A 21,550-nucleotide genomic window follows, 5' to 3' on the forward strand; every position below is an offset into this window, starting at 1 on the left:
AAGGATTGCCTAATCAAGTTTTTATATCTATACTGTAAATTTGTAAGTAAAACCTAACCAAATAAAACCAACAGAGAGACCAAGTGTAAAATATTCTGAGCACGGAAATTAAGAATATCAAGTTAAAAAAAAAAAAAGAAGAAAAAACCCCCGACGAGGATTTACTTAGTTATTGTAGTCTGGCATTATTTTAATCAAGTTATCGTCATTATTTAGCATCCGCTTCCCTTGCCGGCATGCGTTAGACAGTTTGACTGGAACTGGTATGCCAGAAAGCTGAACCAGGTTCCAGTCTGATTTGGTTTGGTTTCTACCAACCAATCCAAGAGTGTAGTGGGTGCCTTTTACGTGTCTCCAGCACCAGCCACGACTACAATTTCACTTGGCTTGATGAGAGAGAAAATTATATAACTACATTTATATTGGGTTTTTGTATTGTAAACCCAATACAGTGTGCCTGTTTTGCAACTCCCTGCTGCTGTGTTTTTATAGACTAACATAATAGGACCTATTTATTTAATTGAAAAACAAAATAAAATTGTCTGACAGGCTGGACTAATAAATTATTTTGTGTTCAGTATTAAACCAAGCTTACAAAATATATAAATACAAATTAAGTCATCATTATCCAATGAAAATATAAACAACATTAACTAGTACTTAGTTCAGTCACCCAGTTTGCTAGAAATAAAAGCCCAAATTCCCTCAAAACAAACCATATCACCTTAAAGAGAGTAACAATAGACTGGATAATGTAGTTCCAAATATACAAAAAGATGTGATGGTCATAGCTGGAATGCTCTGATCAAACCTCAGCTGGATCAGGGCTGACCTTCAGATACTGAGTTCTTTACTAGAGGTTCAGGGTTGAGGTAAAAAGGAGTTGAGAAAAGAAACCCTAGCATACATCCACCTGAAACTCTTCATATATTGCTAAAACTAATCTACTTTACACGTCCATTATCTAAACCAGCTTTCTGTGTCAACATCTGCAAGTCTTTGTTATTTGTTCTTTTGCGTCCCCACTCCTCAGATAAATATGACTTTGTATAATGTAAATTTACAGCCTACAGCTGGATACTTTTCCTAACACCAACCATTTCCCAGTACACTTTGTGGAAGGGCATCCAGCTACAGACACCATGCCAGAACAAACACTGGAACTTGGCAAAGTTCTCTGGTTTGTCAGCTTCTGTTAAACCCTCCAACCCATGCCAGCATGGAAAATGAATGTTAAAGAGTGGTGGTGATGATGTCTCTCAATTTCTCTATGACTTCCTCTACTTTGTTACTTGGTTAAAATAAAATGCCAGACTACGTACTACATAACTAAATAAGTAATCCGTACTTTGACCTTGGCTATTATCCCTAAGGTTCTCTCTGGTTTACTTTATATTCTTAATTTCCTTGTTTAAAATACTTTACAATTAGTTCTCTGCTGGTTTTATTTGGCAAGATTTTACTTAGACTAATTCAACCTCAATTTTACCAAATATTTCTTATAACATTCCTAAAATTGTTGGAAATTCTCAATGAAATGAAAAATTTTTCTAAATATGAAATATCAGTTTTTTTAAATTTACTTTTTCATCATAAAAGTTAAAGCAATTTAGCAAGCCAAATAATATTTACCTGAGCACCACGTGAGTAAGAGCGAAATATGGTACAGAACCTTCCTTGTCCTGATGTATCCCTATGAAAATAGAACATTAAACCAGTTAGTAGAAAAAATAAATAAATGTGTATCTTCATCAATGAAACAAATTTTCATGGACATAGAAGCCTATTTATTAAAACTGAAGCATTGTGCCAAAATAAAAATAACCCTTGTATATTATATAAAATGAAAATAAAAATTTTCCTTTTTGTTTTCTCCCTAAGAAATTTATTTTTGTAACAAGAAGAAAATTAAGAGTTAGGCTTACCACTTCAGAAAATATATTTAGTTGTGAACATGTAAGAATGTATGAATGTATGTTTTACATGAAGGTAACGATACATATCAAAAGGCAATGTTTTTGGTTAGCAAACATAATTTATTCCTTGATCACACATGAAGTAGTAGGCACATCAGAGATCTGCATTTAAGGAAGCAGGGTGTAGGAGACAAAGGTTAATTCCTTAATACACATCAAGGTAGTTAGCTCTGGTACTTGGTTGCAAATCTAAAATATCCAATGAGTTTTGCAGTGGTAATGAGGTGAGGTAGGAATCCCATAGCGTGTCAAGCTAGATGAGTCACAAGCTTGTAGACAGTTTAGTGTCTACATCTGGATGGGATAAAGCAAAGCAGTGACGAAAGGGAACCAGGTGCTAATGTTCCAACCTTTAGACAGTGACTGAATAATTGCTCTTGAAAAGCGTGTGTTGTTACTCTGGGTGGAAGTCGTCATGTGTATTCTGCTAGCTTTTAAAGGGCCGAGGAACGCAGCATTAATGTGCTGCTATGCTGGGGCAAAGTAATTCTATTGCCCTACCACACTTCTTTTAACTGAAGTAATTTTGATGTAACATTCAGAAGAATAAAGGAAAAACTGTTGCAACAAAACAAGGTGCTTTACCAAATCAAAAATATAGAATTTACATCACACACTTTCAAAGAGATGAAAAGGGGCCATCTTTCAAAACACATACCAGATGTTAAATAAAAATAAAATCATCACTGATCATCTCTACACAAGCTAGAGATATAAATATATAAAAAACTGTTAAGATAAACTCTGAGAAAATTAATAACTTTTAAAAGTACAAAAACACTGCTCAAAAAGAAATATCTCATTGCTTCAAAAGCCCTGTTGATGTTGCCTGAGTTTCTTCCGAAGCTGCCTTGTAACAAAGATCATGTCGTCAGTATCTTAGTCCCTGCAGAAGTCACATGGTGACTCTGGTGTATAGTATTCTGAAATTGATTGGACAAGTTTTACTGGCCTTCACGTTGTCCAAGGTCCTCTCAGGAATACACAAGGGCAAACAGATTTAGCCCCCTTGATTTTGTAAAAAGTGATGTCAAGTTGTTTAGATTAACCTTCATCAAGTAGACCTAAATATTCTTTTCTACTTTAGGCACAAGGCCCAAAATTTGGGGAGAGGGGTCCAGTCAATTAGATCGATCCTAGTATGCAACTGGTACTTAATTTATCGACCCCAAAAGGATGACAGGCAAACTCGACCTCAGTGGAATTTGAGCTCAGAATGTAAAGACAGACGAAATACTGCTAAGCATTTCGCCCAGCATGCTAACATTTCTGCCAGCTCACCACCTTCAGCAGACCTAAATACTGTACCTGTTTTACTTTCAAACCAGCCAGATCTGGCCTCTTACACCCACACAACAATGTCATTTTAAAAATAAATAACCACATCACTAAAATCTTGAAGCTACAAGATAAGGCATGATTAATTCAAAACAGTGTGAATAAATAAGCATTAGATCTCACAGAGTGATTTGAATGCTAAAGGGTTAAAACCATTCCAGCTACCACCATCTTTTCTGTTACTGGTACCTCAGACTACATCTAAATGTGTCCGTTAAGACAGCAGATTGGGGTTTGAGGAAGATTTAGTTGCTGTTTCTAAAAGGTCGAGCGATCACATACAAATTACCTGTGTTGAACAATGGTGTACTCTGCACCCACCACACCCATGTTTACACTCATGTAAATGCAGGCTACAGAGTCGAGAAGCTTGCTTCCATCCATGTGGTCTTCAGTTCAGTACCACTGTGCAGCGCCTTCTAGTAAATCAAAGTCTTTTGACTGGACTTGGCAGATGGAAACTGAAAGAAGCCCATTGTGTGACTCCCCTGTATGCCTCCACTCCAATCAATTTTTAATCAATTTAAATTTTGGAGTTGTCTCCCTAACCTTTTTTTTTTTAAATACAAATTATCATAAAAGCAAATGACTTCCCTCTTCAATGCATCTTTTATCTTTTTCTTATTTTAATTACTGGACTGAACCATGCAGGGGCTTGCCTTGCAGGCTTTAGTCAAACAAAATTAACCCCAGTTCTTATTTTGTAAGTCTGCTTTTGCTGAACCACTAAGTTACAGGGACATAAGCAAACCAACACCAGTTGTAAAGCAGATGGAATAGGGACAAACACATACACATTATATATATACATATATATATAAATATACACATATATATAAATATACACATATATACATATATATACACATATATACATATATATATAAATATACACATATATACAGGTTGTCGTTGACTTACAACCAATTGACTTTACAATTATTGACATGCCAGCTCCCAGCAGCAATAATAAAAAAATAGTCCAGTTGTATTCTAATGGATTTAATCTCTTAGAAATGAACTCATCTACGGATAACGTCAGCTAACAAACAACAGCGAAGGTCCACAGCCAAGCACCAGTCTACAATAGATTTTTATGTAAGTTTCACAACTGTTTCTTACACTACATTGTGTATTGTATTTGCATTCTTTGGTACTTTTCTATGAACAAATAACACTGTTATAGTATAATACAGAATGCTGTGTGTGGCTTTAACCCGAGAATGTATCTTAAGAATGTAAAAATATAAAACAAAGCTAAGTAGGCCTATAGGCCAACTTATGACCAAATCAACTCCCGACCAGTCAGTTGGAACCAAATGTGGTCATAAGTTGACAACGACCTGTATGTGTGTGTACATACATACATACAGACATAAACACACACACACATATATACATACATAGTTGAAATTTACAGGAAAACAAAAGATGAAGACAGGTGTATTAGTTTGATGCTCAGGAAAGTGAGACAGTCTTTTACGTTTCGAGCCTACGCTCTTCAACAGAAAGGAATAAGAGAAAATAAACAGAGGGAATAAAAGCACTTGTGAATTTAGCGATACAACATATGTATATGTATATATATATATATATATATATATATATATCACCCTCCTTTTCCTTCCAACAGGGGTATCTATGTATCTACTCTACAGCAAGACACCTATCTCTGTCTCTCTAGACATTTAATCTCTTATCAACTAGCGCAAAGCCATACCCCCTATCAATACTATTCCCCTCTCGAATGAGAGGGAAGTAATATGATGAGTTACTTGGTGACTCTGTCAGTGATGGTGCCATGTAAAAAACACCCAGTCTGCTCTGTAAAGTGGTTGGCATTAGGAAGGGCATCCAGCTTTGGAAACCAGGCTGGAACAGATAATGGAGCCTGGTGCAGCTCCCGGCCTAACCAGCTCCTAGTAAACTGTCCAACTTTTGCCAGCATGGAAAATGAATGTTAAATGATGATGATGGTGATGATATATAAACACACACACAATGGGTTTTCAGAGGTTCTTATTTCTTTATTGCCCACAATGAGCTAAACATAGAGGAGACAAACGGATTAAGTTGATTACATTGACCCCAGTGCGTAACTGGTACTTAATTTATCGACCCCGAAAGGATGAAAGGCAAAGTTGACCTCGGCAGAATTTGAACTCAGAACACAGCGGCAGATGAAATACCACAAAGCATTTCACCCGACATGCTAATGTTTCTGCCAGTTCGCTGCCTTATTGGGTGTTGAACAATGGTGTACTCTGCACCCACCACACCCATATTTACACTCATGTAAATGCAGGCTACAGAGTCGAGAAGCTTGCTTTCCATCCATGTGATCTTGGGTTCAGTACCATTGTGCAGCACCTTCTAGTAAATCAAAGTCTTGTGACTGGACTTGGTAGATGGAAACTGAAAGAAGCCCATTGTGTGGGTTTTCAGAGTTTCTGTCAACCAAATTCATTGACAAGGCATCAGTTGAGCCAGGACTATAGCAGACATGCCCAAGGTGCTGAACAGGGAGACATAACCAAACAGCTATGCCTGCACCTAAATGTATAATTTTAATTGATTAGTGGTGTGTAGGATGGGTCAATCGTTACATTAAATATTGTTAGCTCCCATTTGACTATTAATATTTTACCTCAATCGCTTTATCTGCCATAACACATCTGAATTGTAAACTCTGAAACCCACCACCACAACCCACCTGATGCACTCGGTGTCTCTCCCCTCCTCTACTGCCACCACCACCGCTGCATCTGTTGTTAGACTCTTCAAACTCAGCAGTTAACTATTCATACAATATTTCCTCAGATGAACTACTGTTTTCTAGCCTATTGTTTTCCTTCTTATTTACTAACCTGCAACAATTCAAATAGAACCTGCACTAAACTGTGAAGAAGACCCCCCCACTCCATGCCATCTCACCTAAATACTAACACCATGCCTAAAAGTAAACGATACCATTATTCTTTAGAGACCTCCTGATGGTGAAAGTGTGAAACTTGAGAATTATATTACAGGGTTGCATAATGGAGAGATTATATTCTTTTTCTTCTTCTTCTTCTTATTATTATTATTATTTCATTGTGTGATAGAAAGAAGGGTGGGATGCAGAAATTGGTTTATGCTAAACACCTATTTACATGTCTCCTTCTAACCCATTTCAAGTTTTTTTTAATTTTTAAAACATGTTTCTTTTAATAGAGTCAGAGTGAGATGTGGAAAGAAACAGGGAAAAGAGAACTCCTCATGCATAAATATTAATATTTCTGGGTTTACTTTTCATCAGCTGCATCATGATTATTAAAGGAGGAAAGTTTTTGTTAAATTTTAGAAATAGAAAAAGGGGACTGCAAAGAAAAAAAAAGGAAAAGAAAAGAAAAAGAAAAACAAATCTAGACCAAATTATAACCTACAACTTCAGTATAAAATTTTGTATGCTGTATGTGACGGGTTTGTTTTCAGCTTCTGAAAGCTTGTTCAGAAAAATCATTGGAAAAATTTGTCTAGTCACAATCCTTTTTGTAAAATCTAAAAGAGAAAGTTTTAGGGGTTGGGGAGCAAACATTGTCTTTTTATACACAGTCATTATAAACAAAACAGAATGTCAGAATTAGACTCAGTAAGGCTGGGGGCTTTACTATCTCATCATTATTTTCAAGTTTCACTTTACTAATAGAAATAAAATGCAAAATAAAAGTCAAGCTATGACTGAACATGGATTATCTAATCCAGAATCTGATTAGATAATTTGACATAAAAATATAATATTTTTAAGTAACTCAACTAGTTTGTTAGATGAGCTGTATTATTTAAGTATTTTCTTAATCATAAAACTGCACTGCTTAGCAGCAATGTTCAATATAACTACATAATACTTAACCACTGTGACGACAGCCTAAGAGGAAAATATAAAATATAAAAGTAAATAAAGCAGGTGATAAATCAATTGGAATCAAGTTATAATGGAATGTATGAAATAAATTAATTGAGAAGAAGAGCAGGGTTTTTAAAAAATGCCTATGCACAGAAATGTTTAAAAAATGCCTATGCACAGAAATGTTTTCAGAATATTTCACATTTGAGTCATAAATCATAATTAACCCTTTCACATTAACAGTTTACACCATGTAATTTTGTCTGCCCTCGTTGAATGATGTAATTTAAAATTATTTAGTGCATTGCCTGATCACTTGCAAAGGATGCATTTTATGCTTGTGTTTGCAAGCATAATAATGATGCAAGCGGGTGTTTATTTTTTCCTTCTTCCTAGAAATCATACATGCATTGTTAACAAGTTATATAAACCTAATTAAAAGAACAAAAAAAGGCTTAAATTTGAATCAATGAAAGATTATACACTTTTGAAAAATAAAAATATCTTGTATTCTTTAATGCCCTGCCCTTATACATACATATATATAAGCACACACACACTGAAAATTTATGTAATAGAAACACAGTGGCTTAAATTAATATAGTGATTATTGTGGTTAGGACGATTACTAGGAAAACAAATGCAAAACTATCAGTTGGTCTCGGTTACACACACACACACACACACAAAACCACTGCCACCACCACCACCACTTATTGTTTACCCGAACTATTATTCATTACACTTTCTAGAAGTGTAATTCTTAAAACATATCAGCCATTATTGTAAAGTAAATGATAGCTTTAACATCCCAGAATTTGATAGAGTTACCCTGAACTTGCGATAGATACATTAAATTCCACCTAAAATATGCTTTCACTATTCAAGAATAAGAGATAGCAACTAAATAAAAGAGATAAGGATGCCTCTGAATCAACACCTTGTGATAGAAAATGCTGATTGTGCCATTCCAGTGTGAAAGATATCATATCATCATCATCTGCCCCCAAAATTTCTGCACAATGCTTCCTTGCAATGAAGTATATTGTTACCAAATCTAATTACATTGCTATTCATAAGAAGAATTGTCCTGATGGTTACCAAAGGCACACCAGAACAAGAAAATGGCCATAGCTTTAAAGATAAGAAACAATGGTGGACCATTCCTATCATCATCGTGTAACGTCCATTTTCCATGCTGGCATGGGTTGGACAGTTCAACTGGGGTCTGGGAAGCCAGGGGGCTGTACCAAGCCCCAATCTGATCTGGAAGTGCTTCTACAGCTGGATGCCCTTCCTAACACCAACCATTCTGAGAGTGTAGTGGGTGCCTTTTATGTGCCACTGGCACGGAAGCCAGTCGAAGCGGCACTGACATCAGCCACATTCGGATGGTGCTTTTTATGTGCTACCGGCACAGGGCTCACAACTACAATTTCCATTTGATTTGATTTTGATATTGCTGATGTTGATAAAAACAACAATCCAATATGGAAATATCTGATATTCTTTTCTACTCTAAGCACAAGACCCAAAATTTTCGGGGAGGGGGCTAGTCAATTAGAGTGACCCAGTATGCAGCTGGTACTTAATTTATTGATCCTGAAAGGGTGAAAGGCAAAGTCAACCTTGGTGGAATTTGAACTCAGAACGTAAAGACAGATGAAATACCTATTTCTTTATTGCCCACAAGGGGCTAAACATAGAGGGGACAAACAAAGACAGACAAATGGATTAAGTCGATTATATCGACCCCAGTGCGTAACTAGTACTTATTTAATCAACCCTGAAAGGATGAAAAGCAAAGTCGACCTCGGCAGAATTTGAACTTAGAACGTAGCAGCTGACGAAATACTGCTAAGCATTTCGCCCAGCATGCTAACGATTCTGCCAGTTTGCCACCTTACAGAAATATCTGATATTGTTCTATGAGACAAGAAACAAAAGTCATGCACCATTACAGAAGTTAGCTGGCCAGCAGATATGTCTTGTTCTGGAACAAGAGAAAAATCTTTAGTGAACTATTAATCAGGTTGCTTAGAACTGTATTTAAAGAGTACAACCATTTAGTGAATAAAAGCACTATATTTATTATGAGGTTCCCTCACATTTTGCCTAGTAACGAGTGGCAAAGAATTCTCTGGAGATTTTAGAAATATGTATGCAAAACACCAAAATTCAAGATGGCCAAGGCTTACGAAAAGCTAAGCACTGTTCTCTAACCATATGAGTCATGAGAAAATCTGATTGGTTAACGAGACATTAAATTAGAGACCATGCTTCAAGTAATTTGAACTTGCATTCTTTCTATTCAAGACACGTATTTAGTCTGATTCACTGTATGCCCAATACCGAAGTTATTTTTATATTACTTAAAAAGACTAAATTTACATTTCTTGTCCTTGTGCTATATATGCCCAACTCCAACAAATGAGTCAAATTGACTTGAGTTGTATTTGAAGGAACACATGGCATAGAATTAATATTTGTGAGTTTCCAAGTTGCTCCAGGATAACAAAAGACGTAGAAGATTTTTTGTCTTTCAGGTTTTACAGAAATTCCTCCTGTAAGTGGTTGAAACTTTCAAAACATTCCAACCTTTCTAACATGACTCTGAACACAGACCTAAACTGGAATTGCTGTATGATTTGCCATCAAGATGTTGCTGAACATTTGAAATGCCTCTTGCAGAGCCTTGGTTCAAGGGGTCACAAGACAGATGCCTACACATCATATCTTAAAGGGCAGTTCCAGGCAACTGGTGCTCTTACAGTGGAACCTATTCAAGTAGTGGTGACAATGTTGACAAATTGGATTGCATTCTGTTTTTTAGCATAAATGTTGCTATTTTAAATACGTTAGTGAGCACAGGTAAAAAGGATGAGGGAGGCTACAGCCTAACACACATATATATATATATTATATCTTTTACTTGTTTCAATCATTAGACAACAACCATGTTGGGCACCACTTGAAGAATTATAGCTGAAATTGACACTAGTACCTTTCTATCAGTCTCTTTTGCCAAACCACTAAGTTATAGGGATGTAAACACATCAACACTGGTTTACAAGTGGTGGTTGGGGACAAGCACAAAGACACACTTGAAACAGTCATGTCTTCCCTATCTCTAAACATATCCCGCCAACTCTTATGGAACATCCCCCTCTATCTCCTCTGTATTACTTGCACTCTTCACCCAATTGCTCCCTAAGGGTAGGTCTCTACATCTCCAACAACATTTATTTCTTTCTCTCTCATTTAGACTGATCCTCTATCATACTCTAACCTCTTGCCCAGCACACAGTCACTTACTTCAGTTCCACTCCCCACTGCTGCTGGTGCCACATAAAAAGCCCCTATACTGGAGCCACATGAAAAGCACTTGTGCTGGAACCACATAAAAAGCACCTGTGATAGTGCCACATGAAAATCACGTATGCTGGTGTCACATAAAAAGCACCCATGGTGGTGCCACATAAAAAGCACCTGTGCTGGTGCCACATAAAAAGCACTTGTGCTGGTGCCACATAAAAAGCACTTGTGCTGGTACCACATAAAAAGCATTTGTGCTGGTGCCACATAAAAAGCATTTGTGCTGGTGCTACATAAAAAGCATCTGTGCTGGAGCCACATAAAAAGCACTTGTGCTGGTATCACACAAAAAAATTCCCTATGCCGGTCCCACATAAAAAAGCACCTATGCTGGACCCACATAAAAAGCACCTGTGCTGATGCCACATTAAAAAAAAAAAATCCGGTACTCTGTAAAGTGGTTGGTGTTAGGAAGGACATTGAGCTGTAGAAACCTTGCCAAAACAACAATTGGAGCCTGATGCTTGAAGTGGTAAGAAAGGATCTTCAGATGCTGAGCCTCACAGAGGAGATGACAAGGGACTGAGACTTCTGGCAACTGGCTCCAGCTTGCCAGCTCTTGTCAAATCACCCAACCCATGCTACCATGGAAAACAGATATTAAATGATGATGATGATACACACACACACACACACACACATAAATATGCTCGAAGTTCTGATGCTTTGTAAGTCATGCTTTGAACTAATTTGAATTTAAACATGTGTTTCCGTCATACCAAAATATTTATACTCAATTCTATCTGTCACATTCCATTACACACATTCTTATCTGTCTTGTGCCACTGCTGCCATTCACTGTAACACTTACCATATGAATCACACAGTCGGTTTATTATATACAATAATATAAGTAAATTTATCATCTGCATATATTGACATTCCTGAAATACATTTAGCAAACACAAATTCTAACACCACATGGTCTTATGTAACAGTGAATTTATATATATATACATGTGTGTATATATATACACACACACACACTCTTTTACTCGTTTCAGTCATTTGACTGTGCCCATACTGGAGCACTGTCTTAAAGGGTTATTAGTCAGAGAAATGGTCTCTTTTGCTGAGCTACCAGCATCAGTTGTTGAACAATGGTAGGGGGACAAACACAGACACACACACACACACACATACATACAACAGGCTTCTTTCAGTTTCTGCCTACCAAATCAACTTAGAGGGCTTTGGTTGACCCGAGGCTATAGTAGAAGACACTTGCTCAAGGTGCCACGCAGTGGGACTGAATGCAGAACCATGTGGTTGGGAAGCAAACTTCTTACCACACAGCCATGCCTGTACCTATTTACACCGGTTTAGCATCTATTTGACTATTCCAAGGATAGTAAAATCCCAAGGCATGGCTGTGACCAAAGATGATTGTTTCGCAACTATTGCATGGCGGCGAGCTGGCAGAAACATAAGCACGCCGGGCGAAATGCTCAGCGTTATTTCGTCTGCTGTTACGTTCTGAGTTCAAATTCCGCCGAGGTCAACTTTGCCTTTCATCCTTTCGGGGTCGATAAATTAAGTACCAGTTACGCACTGGGGTCGATGTAATCGACTTAATCCCTTTGTCTGTCCTTGTTTGTCCCCTCTGTGTTTAGCCCCTTGTGGGTAGTAATGAAATATATTGCATGGCATCTTGATTAAGTGTCTTCTACTATAGCTCTAATCTTACCAAAGTTTTGTGAGTGGATTTGATAGCTGGAAACTGAAAGAAGTCCGTTTTGTGTGTGTATGTTTGTCCACACACCCCACTACTTGACTACTGTGTTGGTTTATGTCCCCATAACTTAGGAGTTTGGCAAAAGAGACTGATAGAATAAGTACCAGACTTTAAAAAAAAATTAAGTTGTGGAGTCAATTTGTCTAACTAAAAATAAAACTCTTTAAAACAGTGCCCCAGCAAGACTACAGTCTTATGAATGAAACAAGTAAAAGATACCTTAAAACTTACACAAAATATTTGAAGATAAGCTGGATCTGTATATGAAACTGCAGTTGAAAGTACATGCAGTTGAAAAACATTCTTCTTAAATTCAGATATCAACTAAATTTAATGGGGAAACACAGAATCATGTTTTGCTTTATATTTATTACAATAAACATACCTATTTCTCACATAAATTTCTTCAAACACATTTTTATTTACTTTAATATGTAAACGGACAATTAATATTATTTTAAAAGCTTTTTAATAATTTGATATCATTTCCATAACTAACCTTTTAAAACTATATTCCACAAATTAAAACACATTCAGAATTAATGCAATTTGTAATTTTATTTCTCCATTTGATGATGATGACAATGTTTATATACTTATATCAATACAAAGAAACTATTTTAATTAGGGTTATAACTTACTTAAATTTCTAATTTCATCTTAATCACAAATATCCTGAGATATTAATTAGCATTAGTTTCCAAAATTTTCACCCATCATTTGAATATTTGCATGCTCTATTTTGCCTCCACCCACCACAACCTCTCAACATTTTTCCTTCCACATGAATGCGTTCAAAATTTATTTCATTCCCAGATCTACATTCTCGAATTTCTTTCACCTTTTATGGATGTAATACTTTACTTAGTTTGTTCAGGTTTAGTCATATATACATATGTTTTGTCTATTATCTCCTTAAAATGATATGTATATTAAGACTATAGTCGTGTTTGCGGAAGAAAAGCATGATCTCCAGCCGACAGCTGACGAAGGAAATGCCCTGCAGTGCAAACTGTATGAGGAATATATACACATGCACACACATACACATATATATACATGCACTTCTCTCTATCTCTCTCTCTATATATATATATATATACATAGATGCTTGTGTGTGTACATATATGTGTATATAAACTCCTTCCCCTGCAACACTCAAAGAGAAACCAAAACTATTTTAAAGGAACTCTGATACAAAGAACAAAAAAGATGATTGTTGAAAAAAAAATCATGATTTGCAAAAATCTAATCGTTAAAGTGGAAAATAATTATCAGAAAAGTTATTCTTATTCATTCTCTCTCTCTCACACACACACAGGGAAAATAAAAAGTCAATAATGCACTAAAAGTTTTTTTTTTAATCTAATTTTGGAATGTAGCACTATTAAATGCTTTAGCATAATTTCAAAATACAATACATAATAAAACAGTCATAAATCTGTGCTTATCAGTTTCATCTATAATTGAGTATTTTCAAAGTTTACCAAGTATTTTTTATCTAATCTCATTAAAAAAAATATATTTTTCAATAATTTCAAAACCAATATAAAACAATAAAACAAGAATAATCCCCATAATACCCATGTCGTCCCTATAGTGGCCTTGCACTCCAAAGAAGATTAACCCAACACCACCAACAAATAAGGCAGTTGCACACAAAGGGAATTCCTGTCTCAATATACCAATTGACAAACCCTGCCAAATTTTTACTATTTTCCCTGTCTTTATCAATGGAGCAATTCAACAATGGAACAATAACGAATAAACATAGAAATGCAATTAAGTAACTAGTATGAACCAAAATTAAATGCATTGTTTTAATTGACATAACTTTATTGTGTCCTTTAACACTAATGTGTTTACATTCAGAACTGCAACTTCATTGTTTGGCTTAACCTGAAGCAATAGAAGACACTTAACAAAGGCACTGCACACTGTAATTGAACCTAGAATCACATGATTGTAAAGTAAACTGCTTAACCACACAGCCACTCATGTGCAGGCATTTGTTGTTCATTATTTTTATCAGTAATGTATCAGTCCCTCACGTGTTGTTAATTTGCATTGTTGCTATCAAGATTCAACCAAGTCTATTTATACCAGAGAAAAATCATTCTACCCTTTCTACCACTCACTTATCTCTTTACCAAACATAAAGAAAACACTCTCTCAAATTAGGATCAGCTGCATCCTTTCTTGTTCTGAAACTATCTTATTTTTACCATTCGCCAATGAGAACCCAACTTCCTCTCCTACTTTCATTTGCATCTGTGCCAAATCTGTGCAACATATTTTCTTTTTCCACTTTGTAATTTTCCTAATCATTACTGTTATCTTGTTTGGCTCTAATGCCAGCCTCACAGGACACCATGGATCTACTCAGAACACCATAACATTCTACTATCTCAAAGGTGGAAAGACATACAGAACAGCATAGTCTTAAATAGACAATAAGGCAAGGTGCATAGCTGCAACACCTCTGATAATAGATCTGCTTGATCAAGTCTTATCTGGGACTAAACTAAAAGAGCAACAACTGACAGCAAGATTAATGTGCATGTCCCTGTGCCTCAAATGCATTTTTAATGCATACCTGCTATATTACATATTACCTTCCTATAGTGAATTAAAAAAATAAAAACTCTTACACTCTCTCTCACATGCACACACAGACATATATGCACACAGATGAAAATAATTACAAGTGCATCTAGTTGAAACCAATTAAAAGTGAGTTAATTATTTTATTCGAAAATCAGTTGAAACAAAATGATTTGTGTTCACCATCTTCACCCTTAATATTTAATTTGATAATCCTAACATACAGGTAAGAGATGAACTATGCATTAAAATTATACTTCATCTACTACTACTACTACTACTACTACAAGCTTCTCCACGTTCACATGAGTTCAGTGGTTCCAGAAACTTGCAATGAATTAAATGGAGCAACGATACTTTATTCCCTCCTAACACTTAAAATTCAAATATGAAAAATATTTTGTCGACCAAGGCAGACAAGTCCACCAGAGATTTTGAGGCCCAGAGTTTGTAGAAACCCTGAGGGCTTTAACATGTGTAAGGAATGTACAGCACAAGATTGTTTTCATTGATATGCACCCAGTGATTATATCTTGGAAGTCATATCTCAACTGGAGAATGTGTTTGAAGTTTCTGCTTGTGGAAGTAGTACATCTCTGAAATAAGATACCTAGTTTACATGTAGAGGATGCCTATGTGAAGAGGGTTAAGGAGGAGTGGAGTAGAGTGGGAGGGGGGTCGTATCTGTGTTGGAGAGTGTATAAATAAAAGAAAAGTAAGTCATTAATGTAGAAAGAGAAAAGTGGCAGAGATATAACCAAACCTTGGGATAACAAAATGTTGGTTTAATTGGGGTTGGAGATAGAGTCCTGATAAACATGCTTCTTTTTAGTTTTATTTTTCTTGAGCCCTGGGATGCATAGGGCCAGAACCGACAGGAAGCTCTTTAGTTATCTTAGCTAAGGTGTTATCTTATCTCTTACTTGTTTCAGTCATTACACTGTGGCTATGCTGGGGCACAAACTTCAATAATTTTAGTTGAACAAATCAACTCCAGTACTTTTTTTTTTGTTAAGCCTGGTACCTATTTTATCAGTCTCTTTTGTTGAACCGCTAAGATAACCACTAAGTTATGGGGACATAAACACACCAACATCTGTTGTCAAGTGTTGGGGGACAAACACACACACACACAATGGACTTCTTTCAGTTTACACCTACCAAATCCACTCACAAGGCTTTGGTCAGCACAAGGCTATAATAGAAGACACTTGCCCAAGGTGTCATGCTGTAAGACTGAACTGTGTGGTTGGGAAACAAACTTCTTGAAGAAAGGCAAGCATTGAGGGCTTTGCTAAAGCTCTAAAAAGCAATGGACCACTCATGTGTGTTCTGGAGAGTAAGTCTCCAAAAGATTTGATTCTACAGAAGATGTACAGAAGAGAGAGATGAGAGAAATGAAAAAGAGAGAGAAAGAGAGCACGAGCAAAAAAACTAAATGAATGACAGCAGTCAAACAATAAGTAATGAAATAAAAATTGAGGATGCCGTGTGCTAGATTCTTTTGTTTATATCATTTGTTGTGTGTGTGTGTGTGTGTGTGTTATTAAAATAGTACTTACCATAATTGAAGTTTCACTCTTTTCCCATCAAGTAAAATTGTAGTTGTCTTTGAATGGACACCTATATGAAACAACAATAAAGAAAGAGTTTAACAAAGTATAACAATAAAGGCCATTTAAGTTTGTTCCATTTTATTTTTTTAGGTTTGTTCCATTTTTTTCTACATATTGTAAGTAGACATTTTTGCATATTACATCTTTGATTAAAGAAAGTAATATGATGAAAAAGATAGAGGGAAAAAAATGCATTATATTAAGAAGAATTGATTTAACACATATCTCATACATACACACAAAGATATATACCAATGCTGACATAAATGGAATGAATGCCTGACCTCAATGGTTAGAAATCATTCAAAGCAGCCATGTAGAAAGATTTACCAGCAACTATCCTATCTCTTCAGTTATTGATATTTTTTTTTATATTTGTGTTTTTATACATCATGAGTGGAATCTTTGTTTTTTCTATTATTTGTTTGAGCAATTGCATTTTATTCTGCATTCGAGGGAACCTCTATGCAATCAATCTGCTTGTTAAAAATAGCAGCTAAATCTTGCTTGTCAAACTCTTCTCTCTTAAAACAAAGGCATAGTGTACACTACCTGAAAAAGACTGAATGATCATGGTTGGAATACCACTGATCATCAGCTTGCTTGATCAGTTTGATCTACTTTCTGTATGCGGCAGACAGAGGCCATTACTTATCTTTATCCCTAAAGAGTAACTATAAAAAAAAATGAAACAACTATGTTATCCACTACTACTGGAAAAAATATTAAAAGGACAGAACTGATGAAAGACTGATGTAACGACACTATATTAATGACAGTAAAGAAATACATTTAATTTTGAATCAAGAACTAGATATATGAAGTTCTTCATTGTCCTTATTGACTATAATCAAATACTATACATTAGGCTTTGCTATCATCCTACCTAAGCAATGAAGAAACACATACAAATATTGAAAACAAGTTGTCAAAACCACAATGATATCTGTTAGGCAGCTGATGATGGAAGCATATGTTTGATGTGCTTGTTGCTTGTGTTTTCACTGTTGCAAGCTGTCCTTCATTCTTGTTGGGTTGAACTTGTCAAAGAATTCTTGGTTTCTATGGTGGTTTTGTTGCTTATACTATACCATACATTGATATTGTGTGATTGTTCTTCATTGAGATTCTAATTATGGCTAGAGTATAACTTAAGGGTTTCTAGTTTAGGAAGGTTTGTTGCATATAAACTGGTAGTTCATAAAGACCTTGCTGCTATACTTTCAAAGTCTGGAAAGGAAGAACAGTACACATAGCATCTTCTATAGCCCCTTCTAAAAAACTTAATTGAGTCCACCTATCAACTCAAGCCATTTCAGAAGTGAAAACAAAATGTAAAACTGTTGGCTCTTAAAATCCTATACTGCAAGAAACAAAAGTCTAGCCTTATCTTAGAAGGACTGAAGCATTATGTGTGTTCATTTTCGCATTATTTTTCCCCTGAATTTCTTCAGATTTTTTTCTTCCATTGATTTTCAAGCATTATGGCTGTTAATACTTCAAGTGGTGACTTAGAATTTAGTGATTATATATTATTTATTTATTAATGATTTAATTAGAGAAAGAATGTTTGAACTTGGATTAAAAAGAGTGATATTTCAGTGACATCTATTAACACCAGCTATTAAAGTGATATTGGGACTTATCGATTGAGAAGGAGTGGAGTTATTATGTAGCTGATAAAGCATCAATGCTTTCATTAGCGAGCTGTAAGAATAAACAACCCCACTACCAAAAAAAAATACTGATATATCTTAAATGTAGTGTCTCTGCATACTGGGATTATCAGAAGATCATAATTTGTTATGTCTTACAAAATTTTTGAAGGCATATATTAGAATACTTTTTCGAATGAGAGTAGTGCAACTTCCAAGTTACAGAGACCAATTCCAAGCTATAGGACAAATTCAGCTCAGAGACAAGAAACTGATGCACAGGAATCAATATCTTGTAAGTATATATGAAAATACAAAAAAATAAGCTTAACTGTATTCAACCTACTTTGGAAAGTGAAAGTGACATAACAACAGGTAAAAGCCAAATTCACAATGTACGCCAAAAGTTATTGTATTGTACCCACAAATTTCATCCAAACTCAAGCAATAGTTATATTCTTATGATTTTTATACAACTTACTGATTTCATCAAAATCTCTAGTATCTGCCAGGAATGGGAGACATATATATGTAGAGAGAGAAAGCACTACAGAACTGTAAGAGTTAAGGTAAATCAAATCAAAACAAAAGATTGTAAATGACAGTAGTTAAGGGAGGAATTATACAAATGAAAAAATTTATTTTATTTTAACCCTTTAGCTGTATCCAGCCTAAACATTCTACTTGTTTTGTTTTAAAACTAGCCAGATATGGCTTCTCACACCTACACTACAATGTCATTCTAAAAATATACAATCATATCACGTATCACTGAAATCTCAAAGCTACAAGATAATACATGATTATTTAAAACAATGTGAATAAATAAGCATTACATTTGACAGAGTAATGTGAATTTTAAAAGATTAAAGTAATAAGTATTTTTCTTTTGAAAACTAATTTTAATTTCATCATTTTGTATGAGCATCAAGAAGTTTAATAAATTATAATTATTGTATGTATGTCATATTCCTGACATTACCCATGGTGTCAAAAGAAAACTACCAAAGTTCTCCATCCTAGAACTTGTATGAAATATATTGTGAAATTTCTTACATCCTGGATGAAACAAAAAAATTTGAAAATTATTTTGAATCCTACTTGTGTAGGCTGACAAAAGTGCACCTGCTGTAAAACTAACACTGTAGAAATAACATATATATATGTTCAGAGTAAGTTACCCTCCACTCATATATATATATATATATAACTGATAAATTCGATGCTATTTAATGAAAACTGGAAAATTATCTTATTTCTTCTGGAAGCCAGTGACACAGAAGAGGTGACATTACATAGAATGCCCAAATGGTGGAGTCTGTAAAACTAACCTACATCTCAAAACACTGGAAATCACAAAGAAGATATAAACAATGCTTGACAACTTTAAAATTAGTGTTAGGTGGTTATGTGAGTATTATATGGAGAAACATAAGCTGCCAGTTGCTAAGCTTGCTCGGCACAAAACTGCTGGCAAATTCAAAATTTGCTAGCAGTTTTGTGCAGAGTTACAGGAATTTTATCATTTTATCATTGAATGATGGGAGGCCATGGAGTACAACCTGTCAAATATTGAATATGCAGATCAAACCCTACCAACTTTTGACAATTCCTTCACACAAACATTTGAATTCAAGGGTCAAAAGACAGTCCAAGACCACAAGCAATGAAAGGAGCTGTTTTACAGTAATATAACTCACATGGGCAATTATTTATTTCGACATGGACATTTTTTTTAAAAAACATCTAACTTATTTATTATATATTTTTCTTTAACCCCCCCCCCCCAAAAAAAAAAAACAAACAAGAAACAATCTTTAGACTTTTATGTTTTGAACATCAGACATTCAGGATCTGAGGAAAATTTTCTCTTAAAAAATTTTTTATTTTATTTATTTATTTTTTAAATCAGAATCTTTATAAAGTGAAAGAGCATTTAAAATTTTCAGAATATAAAAAATAAAAATTTTTGAAAAGCATTTTATATTTTCAGAAAGTAAAGAAATATGCAATTTCGAGGAACATAAATTGTGTTGACACAGTATATAGTATCTATTTATAATATAAATTCCTGTGCAGATAAAAAAAAAAAAAAAATGTGTTTCATTGCTACCAATATCGGTTTTATTTTCTTGGTACTTTATGTCAACCACTGTGAGCAAAATTTTACTGCATTGAGTTGAACATAGATCAATACGATCTCTGATGTGAGCAGCCATGCTTGGTGACAATTGTAAACATCATGTGCACAAGCAACATAAAATTTATATCTTTATTGCATATTTATGAATCATAATGACCATTATCACTACCATAGATAAACCTAACATAATTAAAATGACAAATTCCTTGTTACACATTAGCTACCATGGACAGTGGTTATATCATACTTCCAGTCATGCAATCACAAATTTGACTAAGGACTGGGGCCAGGAAAAATTAATAATATTTAGTTCTCTTTTATATTATAGACTCCTAATTTGTAGGTTTGAAAATTGAGGAAATAGACTAATAAATACTGCAGATAAAACAGAGTACCCAAAATGAGAGGATCAGGTACACTGAAACTAAGCCAGTGATTTTCAACTGGGGTTTATATAAGATTTTGTCATTAAAATTTCATTATCATCATCATCATTGTTTAACGTCCGCTTTCCATGCTAGCATGGGTTGGACAATTTGACTGAGGACTGGCGAACCAGATGGCTGCACCAGGCTCAAATCTGATCTGACAGAGTTTCTACAGCTGGATACCCTTCCTAACGCCAACCACTCCGAGAGTGTAGTGGGTGCTTTTACGTGCCACCGGCACAAAGGCCAGTGAGGCGGTACTGGCAATGGCCACGCTCAAATGGTGTTTTTTTACATACCACCTGCACAGGAGCCAGTCCAGTGGCACTGGCAACAACCTTGCTTGAATGTTTTTTCAAGTACCAGTAAGGCAACACTGGTAACGATCATGCTCGAATGGTGCTTTTTACGTGCCACTTAGCTGCTCTGGCAACGATCACACACGGATGCCAGTCATCAAATTTGATTTCGATTTCACTTTCCTCAAGCAGAGTTTAGTGTCCCACGAAGGAAAGGTATGCATAAGTGGGCTGGTTACACCCCTGGCATAGGCCATGAGGTTATGGTCTCACTTGGCTTGCCAGGTCTTCTCAAGCAAAATTTATCTGCAATAAATTGGTTATACTTCTACAAAACACAAAATATTTTATCAATTCTAAAAACTGCTTAGGAAATACTGATGTTTGTTTAAGTCTTGAAGTTTGGTTGTTTGACATGCAGGACCAGTGGAATAACATTCATTACTTGAAAACAAATAAGGGTTAGTGTTAAGAAAGGCAACTTCCAGCACAATT

At 35.3% G+C, this 21,550-nt stretch overlaps 1 protein-coding gene across 1 annotated transcript in view; it reads right to left on the reverse strand.

The window, feature by feature from the left end:
• LOC115212937 (ras-related protein Rab-40C-like) overlaps positions 1–21,550 on the reverse strand; it is a 67,984-nt gene that overhangs the window by 13,708 nt on the left and 32,726 nt on the right. The window contains exons 2-3 of the mRNA XM_029781783.2: positions 16,477–16,537; positions 1,633–1,693 (exon numbers count right to left, since the gene is read on the reverse strand). Of these exons, the coding sequence (XP_029637643.1) occupies positions 1,633–1,693; positions 16,477–16,537 (122 nt within the window). The remainder of the gene's footprint in view (positions 1–1,632; positions 1,694–16,476; positions 16,538–21,550) is intronic.

This window comes from Octopus sinensis, linkage group LG6 (assembly GCF_006345805.1).
Source record: "Octopus sinensis linkage group LG6, ASM634580v1, whole genome shotgun sequence".
Classification (NCBI taxonomy): domain Eukaryota; kingdom Metazoa; phylum Mollusca; class Cephalopoda; order Octopoda; family Octopodidae; genus Octopus; species Octopus sinensis.